At 38.6% G+C, this 27,382-nt stretch overlaps 1 protein-coding gene across 2 annotated transcripts in view; it reads right to left on the bottom strand.

Annotated features, from left to right (window-relative positions):
* Positions 1 to 27,382, bottom strand: part of CLYBL (citramalyl-CoA lyase) — a 596,361-nt gene that overhangs the window by 160,566 nt on the left and 408,413 nt on the right. For both annotated transcript variants that reach the window (XM_077482940.1, XM_077482939.1), the window contains 2 exons: positions 25,135 to 25,323; positions 5,305 to 5,406 (listed from right to left, as the gene is read on the bottom strand). In XM_077482940.1, the coding sequence (XP_077339066.1) occupies positions 5,305 to 5,406; positions 25,135 to 25,323 (291 nt within the window). The remainder of the gene's footprint in view (positions 1 to 5,304; positions 5,407 to 25,134; positions 25,324 to 27,382) is intronic.

The raw sequence follows: 27,382 nt of genomic DNA, 5'->3' as shown, positions 1-27,382 counted from the left end.
TTTGTAACTGTACTTATAGTAAACAAAATAATATTACAATGTAAACTAAAATTTGTCCTAAACAAAGCACTATCAAAAAATGGAAACCTTAGTTACTAGAATAAAAAATATAGATCAATATCTGCCTTCTCTATCTACCTCCTTCTAATATATTTGAGTTATTTTATTGCACTTTTGTGAACTCATTATCATAATATGGGACTTGCACTTTTGATTGTCTGGCTTTCATTTTTGTCTGGACTCTGAGCTTTTATCACAAGAGTATCATAATATGTGCTTTAAATTTTTATTAGTTCTAAATTAAAAAATAACAGTGACACTTTAAGGGCTCGTTCACACTAGCTTTTTGGAGAGCATCTGACTAGTGGTGAGGAGGTGTTGTATTGCCTCCTCACCAACTGCTTTAACTCCTTCAAACATGCACTAGCATGCCACAACCACATGCATTGCATGCAGCAGTGGGGGGCTGCTTACATAGTAGCCCCACTCACTAGAATAGGTTGCGTCTGGTGTACACTATGTCCACCGAAAGCGATATGGGATACAATTACTGCCACAGCCATGAAACAAGCCATCGGGTTCACTTCCAGCTATTGCTTCTGCAGCTGAAGGGGGTAGCTGTTGATAGGGGATGGGAGGAAAGGGGTAAAAGTACAGCTTAATTGTAGGGTTTTACAGCCCCCAACTGCTGTTGTGAATGAGCCCTAATACATATTGCTATATGTTCTCCCTTTTTGGCAGCCTTTGTGGCTACTTGGGCTTCATATAGACAACAAAAAAAGCTGTATGCTTTGTTACTTACTTATTTTCTCCCCCGGAAAAGAAAACAAATTGACTAAACCTGGCCATCTACTAGTAAATCTTTGAAAGAACATTTCTACAAAAAATGTTAAAAAAAACTCTCAGCACATTTTCGAAGACCTGATTAATGTAATTTGAAACGTTCTTCAAAATTTGAATTGCTTTTAAACATCAGTTTTGGAAATGATGGACTTTACCAAACGGAAACAACATACACTGTTATAAATAAATTTGTTCAAGAAAAACTTTCCATTCTGCACCTTCAAATTTTCTTATCACTGTGGTCAAAAACAAACATTAGTTTGACTCGACTAACTATCATAAAACTGAACAAATGTTTTAACACAAACATCAATTTTGCTCCACTGTTAAGCCAGCCATAGACAGTTTGATTCTCAGCCAGTTCAGCCAGTAGCCACTAGCAGTAATCACTGTGTTTTCTCCTGGCAGGAATGACTCTCCACGAGTGATTTTCTGTCCTGCAGGAAAGAAAATTGCACCATCTATGGTCGGCTTTAGAAAATCAAGGGAATATTCTTAAAATGAAAAAATTCTAACAAAATAGTGTATTTGCAGTTTAAGTGTAAGCCTGGAAGCCCCCAAAATAGGCTGCCTGTGTATGCTCAGGTCTAATGTACTGATAAACTGTTTCCAGGCTGCTGGATGGGGTAAAGCAGTTTGTTAACAAAACATTTAGCTTACTTTTATGTAATCCTGACAACACCTTTTTTATGTGAGAGTTTTACGAGTGTCTCTTATTAATATTAAGCTCAGGCAGAAGGCTAGAAACCCTCTATGGGGACCTTACAACCTGACATGTCTGATCTAACGAGGAAAGAATGCAAGTAAAGAATCAGAGTCACATACTTCCTTGAGAACTAGGGCTGAACTGTTATAAGGATTTCTACAAATGCTCATTAATGACTGGTTCATTTTAGGGCAGCCATAATAATGAGGCATGTTTTTTTTTAATTTAAAGCTGAACTTCAGGGATATGAAAAAAAACCCTTACAGTAGAGCTCACTTTGTACTACAGGGGTTAAATGCTTGCTCTTGCCTCGGGTACCAGTAAAAAGCACTTTTACTTACCATCTTCTTTGTTCCACCACCAGCCAGTGCTCACTTCATCTCTTTGATGCTCTGGTTTGAGGGCAGGTTCTGTTGTACTCACTTACAATGCAGGACTGATGGTCTTGCATTATATGTAATGACATCACAGTGGCCACCACAAGTCTGGAGTGCCGAAGAGAAGTGGTTGCGATGGACCAGTTGCATGGAAGGAAGAGTTTGTGGGAGATACGGTAAGATAGTGTGCTTTTAACTGGTACCCTATGGAAAAATTAATTTAATCGTATGGGGGATGCCCCACTACAAGTGTATTTATTTTATTTCCTCTAGGATCGTCACAAACAGACATCTCTGGAACCAGCCTCATTACAGAGATACAATTATGTCCAGTTGTGAATGTTTTGCTTTATCATAAGATCAGTTGACCAGGGTTTGTCTGCAGAAGTCACAGTATATGTATAGATGTGTGACTATTTCTTAGTTCGATTATTGTTGGTTAGAATTGGACAATAATCTTTTTGCGTCTATTTACAAGTGATGCAACAGACGAGGTTTCAAATGACAGTGCATACTACAGAACATAAGAAGCATTAATTATCTCAAAATTCATTCTTTAGCATATTGGGAAAATTTTAGCTATCATTTTCTTCACAGTATCAACAACATTCCTATCACCATGCATGTGCAGCATTGTACAGTACACCAGGCCAAGAAGTGTGGCCAAGGCAGATTTCTATGGTGTAGCAATTTTGAAAAGCTCTGCCATCTTCTTTCTTGAAGTGAGCTAATATTCCCAGCAACACAACAGTGAAAATGTGGGTGGAAACTATGCAAACACAAAACTCTACTAACCTTTAGAGCACACTAACAATCAATATTCCAAACCATGGTGTTGCCTTAAAGCTGAATTCCAGGAATTCAACCCCTTTTTTTATAGCGTGCAGGCACACTATGAGTCCAAGAGGTGCATGACATCTTTTAAACACATCTCTATTATTTATATTTGAAAGGTTGCTTACACTGACTCTCTATGCTGTGAGAGGGGAGAGAGAACACACAGGGCAGCTATGCCCTGTATCTGAAAGGTTGCTTACACTGACTCTCTATGCTGTGAGAGGGGAGAAAGAGCACACAGGGCAGCTATGCCCTGTATCTGAAAGGTGGCTAACACTGACACTTGGGACTGTGAGAGAGGAGAGAGAGACACACAGGCAGATTTTACTGCCCCTTCCCTTCAGATGCCCATTCAGAGAAGCCTTTGTATTTTGTGAATGAGTTCATATAATAGAAAGGCTTCTGTGATTGGGGAGGAGGACTGAGAGGGGCAGTAATAGGAGCTGTACGTACTCTAATATTGAAGCTGCTTAGAACTGAACCATCAGTGTTGGGCTCCCGGAACTACAGTGATAGCCATCTAAAATAATAGAGATAAGTCCAAGGAATGTCATGAAATTCCTTGGACTTACCTCATAGTGTAACTCCACTTTTTACAAAGAAGCTCCATTAGTGCAATTCAGCTTTAAAAGGCAAGGTTACCAATAGATAGAATGCACATTTCATGCATGAAAATAAGCATCCATTTCCCAATGTTGATGTTTTAGTTGCAGTCAGCACATCTTAGTAAGGCTGCTTTCACACCAAGGCATCGTAGGGAAAGTGCCGCCATTTTTAGTGGCGATTTACCGTTGTTTTTGCAGAAAGTTTTCAGCCACTAGCAGGCCACTGCAGCGGCGCTTTCCCGGTGGTTTGGTAGCGCTGCCCATTCATTTCAATGGGCAGGGGCGCTTTAGGAGCAGTGTATACACCCCTCCTTCACCGCACCAAAGATGTTGCTTGCAGGAGTTTTTTTAATGTCCTGCCAGTGCATCGTCTCAGTGTGAAAACACTCAGGCTTTTACACTGACACTGCAGGGGAGCCGTTTTTCAGGCGCTTTACAGATGCTATTTTTAGCCCAAAATCGCCTAAAAAAAGCCTCAGTGTAAAAGGGGTCTAAGGTAATTCAATTAAAATATTGTTATTAATGAACAAATAACACTTTTTACAAATAAAAGTTCCTATATGCACTATGTTGATTAGTAGAGATTATATATACCTAGAACCTATGCAAGATCCTCAGATATCAATAAGCAGAAATAAAAACATAGCTTATTTTAACGTTTGCATTAGCGCTAAGAAACCACAATAGGTTTCCTTTATAGGGACACCTACGTGCACTATACTGATGTCTCACATAATCTGAAAATATAATTTAATGTGGTCCTACTATAGCTTAATGTAAGTAAGGTACAAGTATGAGGCAAATGTCCTGGTGAGGCAAGCCAAACTATTAAAATGAGCTTCAAGCAGTGGGGACTGCGTCTGGAGTATTATCAGTTTAACAGGTGCCAGCAGAGCTTTAGGGCTTGTAGACAGCAGTATTGTTTAATACATGGACACTTAGGGAAATGGTTACTATGCCTTACTCAAGTGAACACAGACTGCATTGTGTGGTTACTTTTATTCCACAGTCCTAGTTCACTTCAATAATTTCAACCTAAAAAAAAAAATTCTTACACAGCCCTAGAATTTAAAAAAAGGAATATTCATTATAATATATCTGGTAGCATGAAGATGAATACTGAATTTTTTTTTTATTACAAAACATAGGCACAATTTAGTACAATTAGACACAATATTCTACAGAATTCTTTATTGTAATTCTATATTGATTCAGATTAAAAAAAGAATAGAATATGTTGCAAATTTGTAAGTGAAAAACAGAAGAGGTGCACTTGGTGTACATCTCTGAATTATATATGCTGAATATGAAATATATTGCTATAAAACGTTTTGAATACAATTTTTGTAAATGATGTACATCATGGTTATCAAAAATTTGATGCAGCATGCTGTGTTACATTCAGCCAAGGGAGTTGATTTACTAAAGGCTAATATGCTGTTTACATTCCAAGAGAATTTTCCCTCAGCACAGGGAATGAGGTAAAAACTCATTTTGTAAAGAATATCCAAACACAAAAAAAAAACAACAGTATATTTGTTTGCACATGATTGAATGATTGAAGGCATTACTAAAATCCAGAAGTAGCCTTACCGGTACCTCTACTTCTAGAGCTTCATTTAATTCACTATGCTAAGTGAACAGCCTATTTGCCTTTAGTAAATCAACCCAAGTGAATGTGAGTTGAAGTGTGTTATGACACACATTAATGTGCAATGTAAAGTACATTGTAATGAGTGGTAAAAATGTATGGCAATGATTGTTGACATGCACTTTAATGCGTTATCATCCATTTCAATAGAAATCACACCAGGTAAAAAAAACACCCGAAATGCAGATGTAAATGGCCCCTAAAGGGTTATATAGTAGTAACTACAGCAACCAATCAGAATTAATCTTGCAGTGGTAACTGTATATTATTCTCTTGTACACTTACCTTAAAGTTGAGTAGTCCTATGGCAGTTTCCACAAAAGTGACCAAATAAATTGGCTGTGAAAGCTTTCTACCTTTTAAATGGTGCAAATACTTTTCTGTGAACTGAAATGAAAAAAAAATTATTCATTCCTTTATTATTTTCTAAAAAATAAAGATGTAATTTAGGAGTAATAAAAAGTGCGAAGCAGTTGGGCAACTATATTATAATAACAACAAACAACAACAACAACTCACTATAATATCATGTACATGGATTCACAATAAATAAATGTTAGCAAATCACAGTAAAGGATAACTAGAATGATGATATTCTTTAACACTTTCAGCTCTGGAGGTCATGTATACCTTGGTGCCCAGAAAACTCGACAGTTTCACCCTTTGCTAGATCAGCTTAGAATTTTCTAAGCACCTCTCTGTATGTGTAGAAAATTTCACTTAGATTTTTTTTTAAGGACAGGCGGTAATTTATCATACCTGAAAATAGTTATATACTCTTTTTTGCATATCATTTATAAATTTTAAGCGCTAACCCCTAAATGTAGCCATTCAAACCATTTACTAACCATTTATTAACCATTTACTTTAAACATTAAAAACTTTGTTTTTATCCAAATAACAACAAATTTCGTCTTCGCCATCCATTAAAATAGCAGCATTGGCAAATCTAGATTTAAAGCATACTTCTGGCTGAATGTTTTTACATTTTATATTGAGAGTACACATTTATGACAAGTGTTTTTTTCTGTCTGTGATCCCAATGGGTTGATTATCCCTCACTGCCTGTCCCTGTAAAGCCTCTACATGAATTTGAGGGTGGCATCAACACCAGGACAGGAAGGCATGGACTGCAATAAAACACCATCAGATGCTCCATTCCACACTCTAGAAAAAAATGATTTTTGGTTTTGTCTATGTTCCCATTAAAGAGATTATCTATCAGTTTCTGTCTTGACAGAGGAAACAGTTAAACCTGAGCTAGGTTGGCATCTGACATGGCAGTCGCAAAACTGACATTATGGTGCATGAATCTGCACTAGTTGGCAGAGGTAATATGAAATGTGTCTTTCTGAAGTTTTTGTATTGCAACACATTGATGTATTAACACACACTTACACACAGACTTAACCACTTAAGGACCGAGCTTCTTTCTGAGATTTGCACAGTTTACAAGTTAAAAACAGTTTTTTTGCTAAAAAATTACTTAGAACCCCCAAACATTATACATTTTTTTTTAACACCCTAGAGAATAAAATGGCGGTTGTTGCAATACTTTCTGTCACACCGTATTTGCGCTGCGGTCTTTTTTGGAAAAAATATTTTCTTTTATATATTTTTTTATATTGTGAAAGATAATGTTAAACTGATACCAAACATGTCCCGCTTGTGGAATGGCAACAAACTTTTATCCTTAAAAATCTCCATAGGCGAAATGTAAAAAATTCTACAGATTGCATGTTTTGAGTGACAGAGGAGGCCTAGGGCTAGAATTACTTCTCTCACTCTACCGATCGCAGCTATACCTCACATGTGTGGTTTGAACACTGTTTTTATATGCGGCGCTACTCACGTATGCAGTCGCTTCTGCACGTGAGCTTGTCAGGATGGGGCGCATTTAAAACATTTTTTTTCTTATTTATTTTACCTTTTATTTTTACACAGTTTAAAAAAAAAAATGGTGTCACTTTTATTCCTATTTCAAGGAATGTAAACATCCCTTGTAATAGAAAAAAAAGCATGGCAGGACCCCTTAAATATGAGATCTGGGGTCAAAAATACCTCAGATCTCATATTTAGACTAAAATGCAATAAAAAAAAAATGTAATTTAAAAAAATGAAAAAAAAAATAGGATTTTTGTACTCACCGTAAAATCCTTTTCTCTGATGTTCATTGATGGACACAGCAGTTTAATCTTGACCTTAGGGTTATATCGCCACCTTTAGGAGAGGACTAGGAAAAAAGCACAGTACTGCCCAGGCAGTAGTCCTACTGGCTATAACCCCTCACTCTGCTCCCAGCAGCTCAGTTTGTCAACAAGCAGTACAAACATAAATAGGAGGGGTGGGTGCTGTGTCCGTCAATGAACATCAGAGAAAAGGATTTTACGGTGAGTACAAAAATCCTATTTTCTTTTTCGTTCATTGATGGACACAGCACGTTTTTTTTTTTGAAAATTATGTTTATTGAACATTTTTTTGACATACAGTACAAAGCACACAAGAATTCCCCCCACCCCATAACCTGTGCAACATTACATGCAGTATCGGAGTATGAGCAAATTTCCTAGGATCACATGCATTACACCATCTTCTAAGGGAAACAATGCTCTACTTGGTTACATCTGACTTACATTTTAACTATGGTTTACAGTAGGTTTAAAACGCTGTAGTACCTATATTAAAGTGTCCTCAGAATCCACCCAGCACTGCCACACCTTCTCGAAATTCTTGGGACAGCCCCTACTTAGTTAAGTAGCATAATGAAAGGGTAGTGCCTTGTTTACAATGTCTTTTCAGTAGGATACTGTTGGCGGTTCAGGCTTTTTCCAACATAATAAAATGGCTTTACGTGCGTAAAACAATGATAGAGATAGCACCGCGTAGAGCCCAAAGGACCATGATATCCCCTCCACCAGGCCTAGCAAACACACTGATGCTGTAAGTGGGATATGTATTTTCGATGGACACAGCACTTTAATCTTGACCTTAGGGACATCCCCAAGCAGTGTGAAAATGAGGGGTGGGAACACAGAGAAAATAACCTCCACCCACGTTCAAAAGAACTCCCCATTAGGGGAGTCTCAACCTCAGATAGCATCCGAAAATGCGTCCACATTGACTTTGTAAAATGTGGTGAAAGCGTGTACAGATGACCAGGTAGCCGCCTTACACCCAGAAAAACAGACATTTGATGCCAGGAAGCCCAGGAAGCGCCAATTGCCCTGGTAGAATGTGCCATGACTGGAAAGGGAGGTGCCCACCCCCTTATGGCATGAGTCTGAACTACTATCTGTCTGATCAACTGAGAAATGGTGGCCGAAGAGACCGACAGGCTCTTCCTCGGACCAGCCACCAAGACACACAGAGAGTCCGACCTTCGAAAAGGAGTCGTAGCAGAAAGATACACCCGGACCACATTCAAAAAAACGTAAAGCGGGATGTCCTCGGGATGCAACGGCTGAGGACATAAGGATGGCAGCACAATGTCCTTGTTTAAATGGAAGGTCGAAACAACCTTTGGAAGAGAAAAGAGCTGTGGATGCAGAACTGCCTTATGCTCATGTAGATAAAGAGACTTGCATGACAAGGCCACAAACTCAGAAAACCGCCTTGCAGATGCAATAGCCACTAGAAAGACTACTTTCTGAGAGAGCGTCAATAAAGGGATCTCCCTCATGTTCTCAAACAGTGGTTTCTGACACACCGAAAGCACCAGATTCGGATCCCACGGGGTCAGCGGCAGGCGTACCAGAGGGGCCACATGCCGAACCCCCTGAACAAACATACGCACCAATGAGCAAATCGCCAATGGCCGCTGAAAATAGACAGCCAAAGCTGATACCTGCCTTTTAATGATACTTAATACAAGCTTCTGATCTCTTCCTTGCTGCAAAAAACAGCAGGATCTTGGAAACCAAATAAGAACACAGATGTAACTCCTTCTCCTAACATCAGGAGACGTAGGCCTTCCAGGTATGAAGATAAATCCTCAGGAAAGAAGAGTTTTACGCCCTTAGCATAGTGGTAATTACCGAAGCAGACAGCCCATGGTCCCCCGGCACCTGGCTTTCAACAGTCATGCCGATAAAGCCAACAACGGTAAAACAGGGTGGCGGAACAAACGGACGCACAGCACAACCCCCTGCCAGGACCCAGAGACAACCCTACGGCCAACTACACAGCGCCCCCTTAGAATGAGGAGGAGGATGGAAAGAGGCAGGGAGAGGCGAAAGGGAGAGAGAGAGACCCCCTAATCGACCTTCCAGGGAGTGCCCAGCTGCTCCAACCTGTCTAAACAGGTGGAACCATAATTACCCCTCCTGTAGGGACTGCTGGACACACTCCACAGACAGACCCATCACCCGAACAGTACGGGGTGGCTGTCGGCCACGGCACACTGTGACTCAGACAGCAGTAGCCCGGTCATATGTCTGCCCCTGGACCAGAACGGGGCATGTTGTGGCCGACCCAGTGAATAGCTAAGGTCTGCACACGCTCGATGGCCAGGCTGGGGAGACTACCAGGATCTATATTATCCAGCCCGTCACCCAGCCTGGCTGTTGATTGTAGATCACAGGAAGCAAAAACAGCAAAAATCAAAAATCTTCAAAGACCCTTGGTTGCTACAGGGAGCCATGTCCTTCTTCTAGACTAGGCAGAAAAAAACTGAGTCGCTGGGAGCACAGTGAGGGGTTATAGCCAGTAGGACCACCCCCGGTTGGTACCGTGCTTGTTTTTTATGTGTTCTGCCTAGTCCTCTCCTAAAGGTGGCAATATAACCCTAAGGTCAATATTAAAGTGCTGTGTCTGTCAATGAACGAAAGAGAAATATTCCTTTAAGAGCTATGGGCAGAAGTGACGCTTTGACGTCGCTTCCGCCCTGCAATGATATGGAGATGAGTGGGGGCCATCTTTCCCTCACTCGTCTCCATGTCAGGCCATGAGAAGTACCCAATCGCCTCCGCTGCTGCCAACAAAGGGGACCGGGGAGCAGCGGATGTGGCCCCTCTCCCGCCGTTGATAAAAGCGATCTCGTAGTGAATCCGCCAGGGAGACCACTTTTGTCTTAAACCAGACCGCGCACTGAAGAAGAAGATACTAAGGTTATGGCCGCTAGCTGCTGCCATAACAACAATAGCCTCCTTCAAAGTACCATCGTATATCGTCGTGAGCTGGTCTGGAAGTGGTTAAAATAAAGTCCTGTAGAAACAGGGAGGTTGATTTACTAAGGGAAAATGTACTGTGCACTGCAAGTTGCTCTAGATTGGAGGGGAAGCTCTGCTGATTTCTATCATCCAATCACGTCCAAGCAAAAATGCTGTTTTTTATTTCCCTTGCATGTGATTGAGTATTCTTTGCAAAGTGATACTTAACCTAATTTACTGAGCTCTGCAGCCAGTGCACTTGCAGTGCACAGTATATTTGCTTTTAGTAAATCAACCCCAAAGTCTACTTCATTTGAGTGCAAAGGGAGTACCCAGCATTTTGAAGAGTGAGGGCCACTCACTCTTCAAAATTTGATAACCGGTCACAGGCCACAATGAACTATGGGGATTTACCAACCCCCAAACCACAAATGTAAATGAGCTCTTGCTGTCCTGAGCCCCCATAAAGCTGCGTGCCCACTGATGCGCTTCAGTCTGCCATCACTGTGGGTGTAGCTCAGTGCACCTGTGGCTTTCCTGTGGGCATGTGGCTTTCCTGTGGGTTAGCTGCACTGAGCCAGGCTTCTATTACATTTTGCAGGTGGGGTGTATCTTCTTTCAGAAAGTGCACCAAACCTACAAGATGTAATAGAAATCCATGGCTCAGTTCATTCAGCTAACCCACAGGAAAGCCACAGGTGCTATATGTCCATTGCAAAAGTGCAGTGTATGTGATGTTTAATACACTGACCTTTTCCTCTTACTATTCCAGCTTCTGCTAGCATTGCTCTCAGGCTGTTAGAAAGGTCCCTCGGTATCACTCTGCTTGGGACAGGAACTGGCACTACAGAGGAATCATTGGCTTATTCGACTCCTGCTCCCTCTGCGACTGGCTGCTTTCTCCATTGCTGGTGGCTGCTCCATAAACTCTGATACTTTGGGTAGGGGGTTTGGCAAACTGTTAATAATGACCTAGGCTTGCTGACCCGCCTTCCCAGAGCATGGGCATTCCTTTACTTGGTATGAGGTTGCAAGCCTCATTCGAGGGCTCCACAGACCACACCCCTGAAGTAGACCTTTCCTAAGAGAAGCACGAAGGCTGCTATTGTTGACTTCTCAATGCTAGTTGCCTGGCTGTCATGCGGAACCTCTTATTTTAATAGTCTGAGACTAAGATCTGGAACAAGTATACAGATAATGACAGAATCAGACATTTTTCTGACTTTTATGTCCCTTTCCAGGTCTATGCCTCATCAATGATTGAAACCAGAGGGTTGGTATTTATTAGTTTTGCGATTCGGCACTGCGTGCCTTTAACTGACAATTGCGCGACGTTGCACCCAAACAAAATTGACATCCTTTTTTTCCCACAAATAGAGCTTTCTTTTGGTGGTATACGATCATTTGACCACTTCTGCGGTTTTTATTTTTTGTGCTATAAACACATTTTTTTGGAAAAAAACGCATTATTTTTTAATTTTTGGTATAATAAATATCCCCCAAAAATATATAAAAAAACAGTTTTTCCTCAGTTTAGGCTGATATGTATTCTTCTACATATTTTTGGTAAAAAAAATAAATCGCAATAAGCGTATATTGATTGGTTTAAAAGTTAGAGCGTCTACAAATAGGGGATAGTTTTATGGCATTTTTAAACATTACTAATATAACTAGTAATGGCGGCAAAATGTGATTTTTATTGGGACTGCGACATTATGGCGGACACATCAGACAATTTTGACACATTTTGGGACCATTGGCATTAATACAGCGATCAATGCTATAAAAATGCATTGATTACTGTAAAAATGTCACTGGCAGTGAAGGAGATAACACTAGGGGGCGATCAAGCGGTTAATGTGTTCCCTAGTGTGTGTTCTAACTGAAGGTGGGAGGGGACTGTGTAGGGGAGATGACAGATTGCTGTTCATACTCAGTATGAACTGACGATCTGTCTGTTCTCCCCTCAGAGAACCGGAAACTGGGTGTTTACACACACACAGATCCTAGTTCTCCGTATGTCAGCGGTGATCGTGACCAACGGGCACTCGCATAGGCTCAGGGGGCGCATGCACGCGCTGCCGCCCCTAGTGGCCACAGGGCGAAGTGACATTATATAACATCATCCAACTGCAGCGGCTGGTCAGCAAGTGGTTAAAGAGGAAACGAACTGTGGTAACTATACCCCAAAAAATTGAAGCAGATGATAAAGATTGTTGCCATTATTGACTGCATTCTTTCTGCAGCTGATCCTTTCCCCATTACTGACTTACCATGCCTTGATCTGCATTGTGTCTCTGCATGGAGGCAGCCATCTTCATAGAGACAGAGTTTTGCTTCTTCATGTAAGAGCCTCCAACAAGGAGAACAGGGAGCAGCACAGTAATGAGATCATCAAATCCCAAGATCCATAAGCAGCAGTGTCTTAGATCTCCCACTGCAGATATGCAGCTATGAGGACCAAGGCACAGGATCACCAACGCACCCAAGAAATGCACTGTTCAATTTCATAGCAAATTCATGACAAAGGGTAGATTTATTTCAGGCCATTGCTTAGGCACAATAAACATTTCTAAAAGTTTCCTATAAAAAAAAAAGTCAGGTCCACTTGAAGACTTTCTCCACATTAACAGCTACATGGAAAATATACATAATGCAACAGAATGCCTGCACCTGCAATATAATCTTTATGTATTGCATGAAGTCAGAGCAGATCAAAGTGTCATGCTAAGTAAAGTCATGCATCCATGCAGTCTTCTAAGTGGTATATTTAGTGATTATCAGATATGAGAAGTACATAGAGTTAAAAGAGCAACTATCCTTCCAGTGCCTCTATCATTACTGATAGTATTTTCTGCACAGTGATAGGGTTAGATACAATATAGCAATATTGTATGTAGGACATCTTAATATATTAGGTATATATTTATTTTTCACATCAGGCTACTGTATAAGCGAAAGCCTACCTGTATTAAAACTTCAAAATAGACTATTTCAGCTGCTGGAAGTGGAGTTTGCTCCCATTATTAATTATTTAATAATAATTAATAATGGGAACAAAGACAATAATAATAACAATAATGATAAATCACAGTACACAGCAAAGTGTAGAGAAAACTCCCAATGACCAACATAAATAACGCAACGCTCATAGTACATCATAATTCATCATCAATGGGAATCTTCCTATTTACTGGAAGATACGAAATGTCTACAGGTACAATAAAGTTCTTCGTGAAAAAAAAAAAAACAGGAAAAAATCACAGGTTTGTCCAATTCATTTTTTTCAAGAAATATTCAGTCATTGATGGATATCAAAGGAACTGAGAATTTTAATCATCTCTCTATTCAATCTCAGTTGGGTAAATCATATCTAAGAGATTTGCATAAATATAAACCATCAAAGACTTTTCATCTTCAAAGGGGGTTTCAAGACCCTATAAGCTTTGTACTGTAATCATCACAGGTCACAACCCTGCAGGAACAGCGCTGCTATGGCAACATAAAAAACTAATGCTTAAGGCTTAGCATAATATTCTGACTAATAGAAAGGAAACTCATTCTAAAAGCTGGCAGCCTATTTACCAGAAGCTGGATTAGAGGTGTTAGTTCTTCCCCTTTTAGCTTTTTCCCCACAGCCCCCCTTCTCCATCACTTGAACCATCCCCTCTTTCACCAAATCAAAACATCACATCTCTGAAATACGTAAAATATCCATCCTCTAAAATACAAGCTAATTAAAGAACACACACACACGGGAACAAAAATGAATAACTCAAACTTAAAAAAGAAGACGATACAAACCGTTAGAATAAATATTGCACAACATTATTACAATAATTCCTTTTTTTTTGTACCTCAGTCGACATAACTGATAAACACAGCACATGTTATGCTGGGGCTTGGGACTTTTGTTCTATGGTAGAAGGTCTTAGCACAGAAGAAAATGGTCTCCTCCCTGCTGATTTTAAGCCTGTACAACATACATTATCATACCACCTGGAAATATGAGAGCGGCTTACAGAAGAGAACATCTAAAATGTTACATTAGCCTTTCCACCAAAAAAAAAAATCTTTAAACCTTACAAAGAATTTAACTCGTTCTTCCCTGACACATAATATTTACTTAGTGATAAAACTTAAAAGGTGAGCTTCAGGGCACCTTTCAATTAATATTTTTTTTCTCTGCAAAAAGGGGACAATTAAATGTTTCCGGCCAGGCAAAGTGAGGAGGTGTTGGGGAGGGGGTGATAGAAGAAGAAAAAAAAACACAAAGAGATTGGGGAGGGGATGAAGTAGCAGCCTTCAGCACTTCTTTCAATTCCAGTGCACACCCAATAGTGTGCGAGGAAGAATGCCCACTGTTCAAGATTTGTGGGAGAATTGTCCCATGACAAAAGAGGTAGAGTTACGCTTGTTATTCTCCAATAAGCCATGCCAGTCAAACAAGTACCCATACTTAGGACAAAAGGAAAGCAAGGGATTGTAGCACAAAAGAAAACAAGTAAGCCCATCTTTCAGTTGTGCATCAGCTTCCAGGTTTTATGCTTTGCATAAATAAAAATGAGAGAATAAAAAAAAGGATGTCTGGTGTAATAAAAAAAAAAAATCTCTTTACTTCAATAAAAAAAGAATTAGTTTAAAAAAAGGTGTTAAAATGTGTAACACATTCTTTAGATGAAAGGCTTTTCAGTGAATTGAGTGGCGGAAAGAGAAAGAGGAGAGTGCAGAGAGGAGGAGGCAGGCACCCAAAGCAGATTTTTAAAAATTTTCTTTGCTAAAGTTATCTTAGAGATAAAGGTTAACCTCGAGAAAGGAGGGGAATGTGTTTTTCCTGGCTAGGAAGGGGTGAGGAGGAAAAGCTTAGAAGGGGCGGCCAATTTTTAGATATATTAAATTAATTCCTTAACCCCTAACTGAAGGAAGAGGAATGAAAGCCATTGCAAGGCAGACTGAAGCTCGGACGTAACTGGCAGAACACGGCTTTGGAAAATGAGCAATCGTAGCAAACTCTGCCCAGGTGAAAAGTCTAAAGGCAGTCTGGGAGTGTCTGCACTGAGTTAGTAAGTAACCCCATGTAATGATTTGTAATACCTGTAAAGCAAATCTTCTAAGCTCTTGTGAGCAGCTCTTTTGTATACATCTATTGTATGTATATCCTCTATGTCATGTTCTTAATTTAACCAGATAAATCTTGAGGACAATGTTACTAGAGTAAAATTAAATAATAGTGGTTAAAATGTAGTGCGGGCATTATACTGTGAAAAGGCCTTAATGTCATCTGATCTAACATGTAATTGTAACCCAAATGTGAACAACTTTAACGGATTGAGCGAAGCCTCAATGAAAATGAAATATAGAACATATTACATAAGCTTGGTTGGTTTACAGTACTGGTGGTGGAAATATGGCCCTTTGGATTTTTTTTTATTCATGGCTTGTTCCTTTTAATCAGCATTGCTTTCCTTGCAATAGCTAGTAAATGACTAACACCAAACATGTCTAAACCCCAATACGCACAACTAAACAGAATAACCATGTTATTTAATGCAGGGATCAGTGTACAATGTTCCCTGGAACCTGTATGAATGTATTCAGCAATCATTTACCTCTGGGAAATGGCAATTCATGTTGCCCAGTGGGGTAATGGCAATGCTGTAAGAATTATTACCAAATATGTAAAACAGTTTGAAGAATGCTTTTTGAAGATACTGTAAATCCAATCTGCAATTGCAACCCCTTATATAGTAAGTACACAAAAGTAAAATGTCTTTATAGTGATGGAAAATATGTATCCTGTTAGAGTAATACACTGTTTATATGTGTACTTGTAGTTGGGGAAAAAAACTAGTCCCGAAAATGCAAAACAAAAAACAAAAAACCTGAATGTATTAAGTTTACCGAAATTGCAATATTCTGCATAAAACATAACAATATTCTAATATAAAACATCATAAAGATTCAACTGCTAGATTTTTTTTAAACCAAAGGATAAAAAACCCTCATAACACAGATACCTTAAACTACAAATGCTCTTAAATTTTACATCACCACGAAAAGCTGACACTCCGCTATATGTAGTTTAAATATTACTTTAAAATATATAAATAACGTATAATAATTCTGATCATGAATCAATAATTGTCAATATTTAAGCAACCTTTTCTACTGCGCCAAGTCTCAAATTATTAGGCCATAACACTTTTTACAGTCCAGCCTGTCATATTATGCTATGCATTCAGATATAAACATATTAGGATTGGTTCTATATCTTGTGAACCAACCAATGACATAAAGACCAAGCCAATGCAAATAATTTACCAACAAAGGCACAAAAAACAACATTGCCTTCTGGAAAATCTGGCATCACTAACAGATTAGCAAACCACTAGTGCACATTGCAGGCGATTGGCTAGTGACTAATGTAAAACACAGCAGGTTCTTATTCTGCTGAACTCAGACACAGTGCTGTGACCTGCAAAATATAATTCAAGACTAGAGAAATAATATGAAGCTGTAGGTTATACGTAACACTATGCAATATTAAAATATTTAGACAGATTAAAAACGGGGTAATATGTCCAATGTCTACACATAGTAAACACTGCAATGTGGCAAACTCAGGCTTGTGGCCCACTGAAAAATCACGTGACAATGGCAATCACTCTCTGTTTATATTTGCAATGAAAAGCAAGGAAAACAATGTTTTTTATATTACAATGACTTTCTTTTAAAAGGGAATATTGTGTATAAGATACATCTGTTGCCCCAAAACAAAATTCACATATCATTGTCTGGTTTTAGGGTTCACCAAATTTTGACAACAGTACCAGAAAAAGATGGAAAATTTAAGTTAGACTGGAAATGAAAAAACAAAGTATGCATCTAACTTGTATTAGTAACAGGTAAACGTAAAAATAACTCATTTTATTTTAAGTTTACACAACCCTTCTTAGATTAATGGCTGAGAGAATCTTGCATTCATTTCTCAATGTAGAGTAGTCATTTTTGTGATGCTGCATTCACCTGGGTGCTTATATCTGTACAGAAGATACCTGAAATGTGCATTATATTTAAATGTAATGTGTCAAAGGTATATATATATATATATATATATATATATATATATATATATATATATATATATATATATATATATAGGATGCCTTTATATTATTTACATGGCATCATAAAAATGACATAATGCAATTAATTTGCTAGTTATAATTTCTTTTGTGCAATTAGATTATTTACACGTTTTGTAAAGACATTTGACATGCCACTTAACATTTCCAGGATTTTATTGGCTGAAAACGCAGTCATGAAACACAAACACACCTGTCAGCAATTAAAAAAAGAAGAAGTAGGGAACAGTTCAGGAAATAATATCTGTGCTAATTAAAACACTAGTTAAAAGCTTCCTGTTTGCTCTCCCAGGTGCCCTGAGAAGTGACCCTGTCCCCTTTTTTTTTTTTCTTTATAGCCATTTTGCCTCTTATGTTGATGTGTTCTCTTGACTATATTGATGTATGATATTGCACCTCTTTAAGAAGACATATTACAAGGTCTTGAACTGACTTTTAATTCATTGAGTAGCTGTGATAATGAAAATTAATAACTGGTCAGTTTGTCAGACTTTTTGACATCATGATTAATACAGCAAATATGTATTAAAAAAAATTGACTTTTTATATGTGTGGCAAAGGAAAGCTGTCTAAACATTTTATTCACAATGTCAATTGTAACCATTGTCCCACAGAAAAAAATACCTTGTTCACGCAGGGTTAATAATTAGATAAGAGTAACGTGTTTCTGTGTCTGGATTAATAATCACACTGGATGTGACCATGTTGAATAATCATCTGTAACACCCAGACAGTGCTGCTCCATGCTGCTACTTTACAGATATTCACAAAAGGGAAGTTGAAATAAAATAAAATAAAAAAACGTATTATTAATATTCAGAAATGGTAGCATGGATTTCAAAAGGTAAAATGATTTATAAATCATTGTTTTTTTTTTCTTACATGGGGCAGATTTGGATAAACAGGAGTTAAGATGTTAGATTTATTTTCCTCCATTTCACATACTCTAATGCAGTAGACAATCAGCTGCTTACAGGGTTTGCTGGGATTTCTAGTTCTTCAACAGCTTTTCAAATGCTTAAGTTTGCTATATCACATATTAATTAAAGCTACTGGCTAGTAATAGTTATTCAGTGATATATTGCCTAACGCGATGGACTTGGCAATTAAATGGGGCAAAGTGCAATGAAGCCTTGTAACCAATGGCAACCAAAGGTTCTCTTTAGAGGTGAGATGGTTTATTTTGCTGGAGCTCGCTTTCACAGCATCTGACACATTAACTTGCTCTTTTGGGTTGCCATTTCAATAGAAGATTGTTATGCAATGACAGGCCATAAGGTGTGGGGTATTGCCTACTCTATAGTAATCGCATTATAAGTTACCTATTAGTTCTATATCTGGACACACACCAATAAGTGATATACAATGGGGCAAAGCATGGATCTATGAAATGACTGCATATATCCATATAAATAAAAATAAAAAAAAGAGAGACTTTATATAATATTTCCTATAAATTGTTGTGTAATTTTGTCAATTATAAAAAAATAAATCTTATAGTTCATATTCATGAAAACACTGAACAAAATTTGTCTGTTGATGCAAAAAAAATAAAAAATCTCTAAGGCTTGATTCACACTTATGCATTTTTAGTGCATTTTGCAGATTTGCACTACAGTCCATTTAACATGGTTTCCTATGGAACAAGTTCTGTAGGGCAAATCTGCAAAATGCAAAAAGAACTAAAATTGCATAGGTGGGCATCAGGCCTAAAGCACTGAATGGCTCATAAATGCAAATTCAAACAATGAAAGCTGATCATATTTATACTTGAGATTCAAATTTCAGCAAAACTTTGTATGTTTGTGTCTATAAAGCCAGAACCCACTATGCTCTTCTTAGTGTCTAACACACTCGAGGTCAGCACTGTGTATTGATAAATTCTCAACTATAATTGGCATTGCATATTAAAAGAAAATAATTATATGGTTCTGTAACACATCTTTATTAAACAAGCGACATTTTGGGTCAATGGTACTTTTTTCCAATGTGCACAATATGTTACATTGTTATACTTATTTAAATAAATATGAAATGTACATTCTTATATGGCCACCCGATTCTTTAGATCATACTTTTTAAAATATTGGCATGTAACATGACCAGCAAAAAAGTATTAGTGGTATATAATTTAGTAAAATTAATACATAATTATAGAGACACAAATTAAAAAAAAAAGTTTCTACTTTATAGCAAACCAAAGCAAGTCAAGTTATTTGTAAGCTTGATCCAAAGAAATTGAGGGATATATTTATATGCAGCAACATGGCTAATAATAATATTATTTCACTTTCAAGTTATACATGTATCACATGCCAGACCTCTCTTATGAAGTGTTATACATTCAGTTCTTGTCCCTTTTGAATCTATATTGGGAGAAATAAAATTTAAAGTGACCTCCTTCTGAAAATGCCAAATAACCGGCTGCCTCGGGCCTCAATACTTTCTGAGTTATTGACCAGGAACACGCATTATATAAAGTTATAATTCCTTATCTGTGTATGTTTCTGGGTCAGTGATTCAGAAAGTATTGACTATTATCCAGGTGATTTTATGGGTTTTCTTTAATAATAGATGCAGTGACCATTTAAGTTAGGTCAAAATATCGGGTTTTGACTGTTATAGCACTTAGCTTGTGCTATATATGTTTAGTTTATTTTTTTCTATATTAAAAGGTGTAAATACTTATATGGAATATGTACCGCACAAGGGTGAGTGCACCTTAAAGAACTATTTGAATTATTGGTGGAGTGTGGTGGGCTGAGTCACCCAAAAGCTTATTTTTGTGGGCTTTACATATCCTGGCCCTGTTTTGATCACCTTGGAAAGTTGCGTTTCCTACACCTCGTGTTGCAATAAAGGAACTCATCAGTCCAACAAAGCAAGTGGTGCCCCTCTTGTAGTGTCCAAAGAATATGGATAAGGATATGCAGGCCTGAGAGCCTAGACATACAGGCTTTACCACTGAAGGCCCTCAGAGACATTAAACTCATCAGATGGTCCGAATGTTAACTCTGATAGGTCAGTTTTCGATTTCTAAATAATACAGTATGTGTATGAATGAACATAAGATGTTACTCCTTCAGATGAAGATGGCAGTGCAAATAAACATTGATATATCAAATGTGTTAAGGAACCCAAGATGGAAACACAGGACAGTTAGGTAAATGGACGGACACATAAGATCATAAGTGCTGCTTAGGTAATATGGGTGAGAGTGTAGACTACAGACATTAATAATGGAATAGAAAAAGAAAAAACCTTTGCTTTAGCTTAGCTAAGAACCATGACTGGAAAGATACAAAATATAATATAACTTATTTTAAAGATTTCTGGGATATTTAAAGTGTTTGTTATCCCCGGCATTTCATATTCCTGATGTTTGCCTGCTGTACCATGTTCTTGTATGAGAAAGCATTTTGTTCTCTTTGCTTTGCTTCCTTTGTGTGAAATCTCTGGTGTTCCTGCCAGTCCCTTTGCTTTCCTATTAAGAACTGATCCCACTATGCAGCAGAGCACATTGTAACTGTATACTGTAAACCCAGCCTGCTTTGCTCCACCAATGATCAGGCCTGTCCTGACACCCCCCCCCCCCCCACCCCCTGCACAGCCTTTCACTGGCAAGCTCAGTGTGCTGCTGTTTCTCCTACCCCCAGCTATTATGCAGCTAAGAACACAGAGAATGCGATCACTTTGAAAAAAAAGGCAAAAGGCATTTATAATTTTTTTGTAATATCTATACACAGATGTTTTGCCTTTCATTTCAATTTTAAACTGAATGAGTTTTACTAAGTGATTGTTTGCAATCACTCTAAAGTGGTTGTAAAGGCAGAAAGTTTTTTTAATCTTAATGCATTTTATGCATTAAGATAAAAAGCCTTCTGTGTGCAGTAGCCCCCCTCAGCCCCCCTAATACTTACCTGAGGTACCTCTATGTCTAGTGATGTCCACAAGTGTCTCAGCCATACAAAATTCTCCCTCCTGATTGGCTGATAAACAGCAGTGGCACCATTGGCTGCAGCTGCTCAAATTCATCAAGCCAATCAGGGGAGAGAGGGGTGGGGCCGAGTCGGATTTTCCGTGTCTGAATGAACACAGGATGCTGTGACTCAGCTTGGGTGCTTCAATAGCAAGCTGCTTCCTGTGGGGGCACTCAACAGGGGGAGGGGCCAAAAGAGCTAAAGAGGGACCCGAGAAGAGGAGGATCCGGGCTGCTCTGTGCAAATCCATTGCAAGAGAGCAGGTAAGTATAACATGTTTGTTATTTTTATAGGAAAAAATTGAGACTTTACAATCACTTTAAGTCACTGGAGAAATCTTTTAGAAATACACATTTTGGTGGTATCAAAAACATTTTTAATGTATCACAATAAAGAGATGTTTTTGTAATGTAGCACAATTCCAAGTAGGGTCCTTAAATTATCTACGTGTTTTTTGCCAAATATGCCTTGCTTCTTGGCATGAAGTTCTAGAAATTCATACCTAGAAAATCTACTTAACCACTTCAGCCCCAGCCTATAGTCATATGCTGCCCACAGATGGGATCTCCCATCCTGGGTGGGCGTCATATGACGTCCTCTGATTCCCGGCCACCTAGGGGGCGCGTGCCGCCAGCGGCGTGCGTGCACCCGCGGCATCGCTCGGGACCCTGTGCCCGGTGGCCGCGATGTCCGCTGGACACCCGCAATTGCCCGGGAAAACAGCATGACCGTGGATCTGTGTATGTAAACACACAGATCCACGTCCTGTCAGTGGAGAGGAGACCAATGGTGTGTTTCCAGTACAGAGGAACACCGATCGGTCTCCTCCCCTTGTGAGTCCCCTCCCCCCAGTTAGAATCACTCTCATAGGGAACATATTAACCCCTGCAGCGCCCCCTGGTGTTGTGTCCGATGTGTCCACCATAATGTCGCAGTCATGAAAAAAAAAAATCACAGATCGTCGCCATTACTAGTAAAAAAAAAGCCATAAATCTATCCCCTATTTTGTAGATGATATCACTTTTGTGCAAACCAATCAATAATCGCTAATTGCGATTTTTTTTACCAAAAATATGTAGAAGAATACGTGTCGGCCTAAACTGAGGAAAAAATTAGTTTTTTTAAAACAAAATTGGATATTTATTATAGCAAAAAGTAAAAAATATTGTGTTTTTTTCAAAATTGTCGCTCTTTTTTTGTTTATAGCGCAAAAAATAAAAACCGCAGAGGGGATCAAATACCACCAAAACAAAGCTCTATTTGTGGGAAAAAAAGGACATCAATTTTGTTTGGATGCAAGGTCGCATGACCGCACAATTGTCAGTTAAAGCGATGCAGTGCCAAATGGCAAAAAGTGCTCTGCAATATAAAATTTTTACCATATATTTATATTATGACATGTGATTGTTTGACCACTTGCCAACCAGCTCACGAACATATAGTGCGGCAAGTCGGCGGCTCTGCGTGAATCACCGTACCTGTACGGTGGCTTGCGCAGGAGCAGTTGCGGGTGGGCATGCCCCACCAGCGGCGCGCTCCTGCTGCACTCTGTGGTAACGTGCCCCCAGGTTGGGTGGACTTGATGTCTGCCAGCAACCCACGATTGCCCAGTACAGAGGCAGAACGGGGATCTGCCAGTGTAAACAAGAGGATCCCTGTTCTAACAGGAGACATGACAAAGATCTTCTGTACCCAGTGATCGGGAACAGTGATCTCTGTCAATTCCCAGTGAGCCCACCCCCCTACAGTTAGAACACACCCAGGGAACACATTTAACCCTCGTGATCGCCCCTAGTGTTAACCCCTTCCCTGCCAGTGTCATTTTTACATTGATGAGTGCATTTTTCTAACACTAATCAATGTAATAATGTCACTGGTCCCCAAAAAGTTGAATATTGGGGTCAGTTTTGCCCGCCGCAATGTTGCAGTCTGGTCAAAAATCGCAGCGCACCGCCATTACTAGTAAAAACAATAAAAAATAAATAAAAGTTCCCTAAATCTATCCCATAGTTTGTAGACGCGATAACTTTTGCGCAAACCAATCAATATACACCTATAGAGATCAGCCTAAACTGATGAATAAATGTGTTTTTTTATTTTTTTGGGGGGATATGTATTATAGCAAAAAGTAAAAAAAAATTTTTTTTTCAAAATTGTCGCTGTTTGTTTGTTTATAGCGCAAAAAATAAAAACCGCAGAGGTGATCAAATATCACCAAAAGAAAGGTCTATTTGTGGGAAAAAAAGAACGTCAATTTTATTTGGATACAGCTTCATACAACTGTGCAATTGTCAGTTAAAGCAATGCAGTGCTGTATCGCAAAAAAATGTCCTGGTCATTATGGGGGCAAATCCTTCCAGGGTTGAAGTGGTTAAAGATGTTTGCATTTTAAGAAATGTTGTGTACAAACTTAAGGCCCGTACACACGGTCAGACTTTTTGACAACAAACATGCAAATTAGCTGTTTTGGAGCAACATCCGACTGTGTGTACGCTCCATCGGACAAACTTTTTCTGTTTTCATCGGACTTTTGTTGGCTGTGCGAACGGACAAACTTTCTGGCAACAAAAGTCCGACCGTGTGTACGCAAAAGCATCGGACTTTTGTACAAGGTACAAACACGCATGCTCAGAACCAATGCAAAAGATCAGACTACAATACAGAAGTTCACCAAAGGTGGCGCTGGAGTCATTGAACGTCCTCTTTTGAAGCGGCGTCAGTACGTTGTGACGTCATTACGTTCGTGTTTGTTGTCAAAAAGTCCGACCGTGTGTATGCAATACAAACTTGTGGACCACGCCCTTTGTACAAAAGTCCACGGAAAAGTTTGTACAAAGTCCGACCGTGTGTATGAGGCTTTAGACTAACATACAGACAACCTGCACATACAGTACATTCACACACACTAGTGTGTGATGGCTTTCTGGCACCAACTGACATTTTTAACACTGCATAGGGTTGTCAATGTGAAGGCTTAACCAAAGGATGGTAGCCCCCACATTACAAACTTCCATGTTCACATTGTATAAACAAATTAATTTGTTATAGTTTAGGTAAACTCATTATATATTTGGGGTAGTCTTGCTCCTGGATATGACCTGCTGGCTGGGGGTCCTGTATAATATCTAGACCTGGTTGCCAAAGTACGTAGAAATTTTGGGGACAGTTTGTACTATTTTAATGCATATATTTAAATTAGAAGCAATATAAATACAATAAATTTGTTATATCCCTGTAAATTATTTATGATGGTATTGTAGCATTCCATGGCCCTCTGAAAGCTTACCATAACCAGCTGAAGTGCATTGGTTTAACGACTTTATGTCCCTGTAAATTAGCACGTTTACAACTTAGTACTAATTAAACATTAAATGTATTATACTAAACCACAAATGGGTTTCTAAACTGGAAGACAATTTTCTTTTAAGTTGTTGACTTTCAATTTTTTTATCTCTGATGCGCAATCTTGGCACAAATCTCAAAGTACACAAAAAGCCTCTCCCCCTGCTTTTTTATTTATTTTAATAACCTTATTTTTATTATTGTATATGTAAAAATATCACAACTGCAAAGAGATAATAAGGCTCATTTACTAAGAGATTTGAAAATGTTCACACAATAAATTGTGTGAATATTTACTTCAATGATCTAATCATGTGCAGACGAATTAAGTAAACATGGATTTTCTTCTCACATGACTGGATAATTGAAGTAAATCTTCACACAATTTATTGTGTGAACATTTTCAAATCCTCTACTAAATCAGGCTCATTGTTTACTAAGCGAGGTTTGCTAGGTTAGAAGACATTACAAACAACTGAATGAAGGGGCTATGGAACTCACCCAATTTATCTCTTCAGCAGACTCCACCTTGGGAAGCATGATACAGGAGGGCAAGACTCTTGACTGCAAGATGACTTCCAGATCTTCTTCTGCAAGGCCACTGGTCACAGAGTTAACCCGGACACACTTTTCAGAGTTCCCAAGATCACATTCTTCAAGTGTTTTCACAATATTCTTTCGGGCTTCAACCTAATAGTCATAAATACACAGGTTTAGGTTTCTTGAAGTGTTCATTTTAGAAATGTTTTGGCACATAATACCAGTTCACTGACTCATGTATGTTTTAAGGTAAGTTTGTAATGGGTACACCAGCAGTGCATTAAAACCCTGTGCTACTAATCTGTTACCTGCTATTTTAATTTATAAAAGAGGAAAAAAGAAAATAAGTGCAGTCGATTTATGTACTATTCATATTATTATTACTACTAGTAGTAAGAAAATATATCCTTTCATTTTGCCAGATTGTTTCTACCGATATAGTTCTATGAATAGATATTCTATTATCACCACTACCGTTTATAATAATAACAACAATTATTATTATTATAACAAATGCAGAAAGAAATTCAAGAAAGAGTAATCAGGTACATTGCACAATACATGTTTCTATTTTTGTTAGTCTGAAAAGCACAAACATTATCCTAAATGTAGTGCTGGCATGTATAGAACATGCAATCTCAAGCAAAGGTTGATCAACTGATAGCAAATAGGCTGTTCGCTTTGCAAGGGAATTTTTTCTTAGCTTTGTGAATACGGTGAACATTTACTTTAAAAAGAATACCCAATCAAGTGCAGGGGGGGGGGGGGGGGTAAGCACTTTTGTTTGCACAATTGGATGATGGAGGTCAGCAGAGCTTCATCTCATTCACTAAGTTAAGGGAAAATTCAGTGGAGTCAACACCAGGGGAGGACTGACAACTCATGGGGCCCCTGGGCAATAGGAGATTATGGGGCCCCACGGGCAGAAGGAGATTATGGGGCCACACAGTATACACACACAGACACATAGTATACACACAGAATACACATACGCACACTGAAAAGGTACTGGAGAGGTGGGGCAGCTATAATCTTTGGATTTTTAAAAAAACACAGATTTTTCCATACTGTCCCTGGTTTTATTGAGCCTGGCAATCCTGATGGGACCCCCTAGTGGCATGGGGCCCTCAGGCAGTGCCCAAGTGCCCCAATGGTCAGTCCGCCCCTGGTCAACACTCTACTCAGGAGAAAGCTAGTAATCTCAGCACTGTGACACAACAGTGCTAAATAATAAGCCATAAACTGCCCAATATGTATATTTTATAAAAGCAGTTATCCAATCATGTTACCATATATCCTTCTTAAAGGAAGAGTTAAAAATATAATACTCTCTATTCATCCCACATGATGATCAGAGGTACATATTCATTTCAAACTATGAAAGTTTCTTTTGTAATACCAGAACGTTGCAAATTTGAGTAGATAAAACATTATTCCGCAGATATTAATTAATTTTTTTGGCTTGTGTTCATGTCTGATTACCTCTTTATATAATAGACTATAGTATAATACTATACAATATATTTTAGATGCTTTATAAACTTAACTTCTATTTTTACCTAGAATTTGCCAGGCATTATAAACTTGATGAGCATAAGTGCTAAGTAAGCATTACATAAGAACAAGAATCCCTAACAGTGTGTAGAAATTGGTGCACTGTCAAAAATCTCAACCCGTGTAGGAAGGCAGACAGGGAATAGTAAGGGCAAAATGAGAGCAAGAGAAATAAAATTCTACTGCCATACCAATCATCAGGACAACTGAAGTCAGCAGATGTTAAACAGATGAACATAAAACTAGGCAGAAATGCTTTAAAATGTGGCCCCAGTTATGAAGAGTGAGGAAACAGTAGCTTAAAATTGTCAAGCTGGATCTCCCAGATCAGGATCACAGAAAACAGCAGCCTGTGGAGCAATGATTTACAAGGCTAAACCTGCTAGCTAAAACAATACGTTACTAAACAAAGCTTGATTTTACCATGTTTTGGCAATACTGTGACCATATCTGGCCAAAGAAACATTATGATTATGTACCAAGAATTATATCAATGCATTGCTCCAAATGTGTAAAATATTGTATTAAAGAATTGCTGTGCAAGAGAAAATAATAGTGTGGTATCAAACTCTCAATTTTTAAGCACTTTCAGCAGCTGATTTAAAGCAGAGATTAGCCCATTGGATTCCTCCCCCCCTCCGATGCCACAATTGGC

This window comes from Lithobates pipiens, unplaced genomic scaffold, assembly GCF_037356315.1.
Source record: "Lithobates pipiens isolate NorthernLeopardFrog02 unplaced genomic scaffold, aLitPip1_a1.2 Scaffold_16, whole genome shotgun sequence".
NCBI classification, from domain to species: Eukaryota; Metazoa; Chordata; class Amphibia; order Anura; family Ranidae; genus Lithobates; species Lithobates pipiens.
This window is presented reverse-complemented; position numbering and strand designations above follow the sequence as displayed.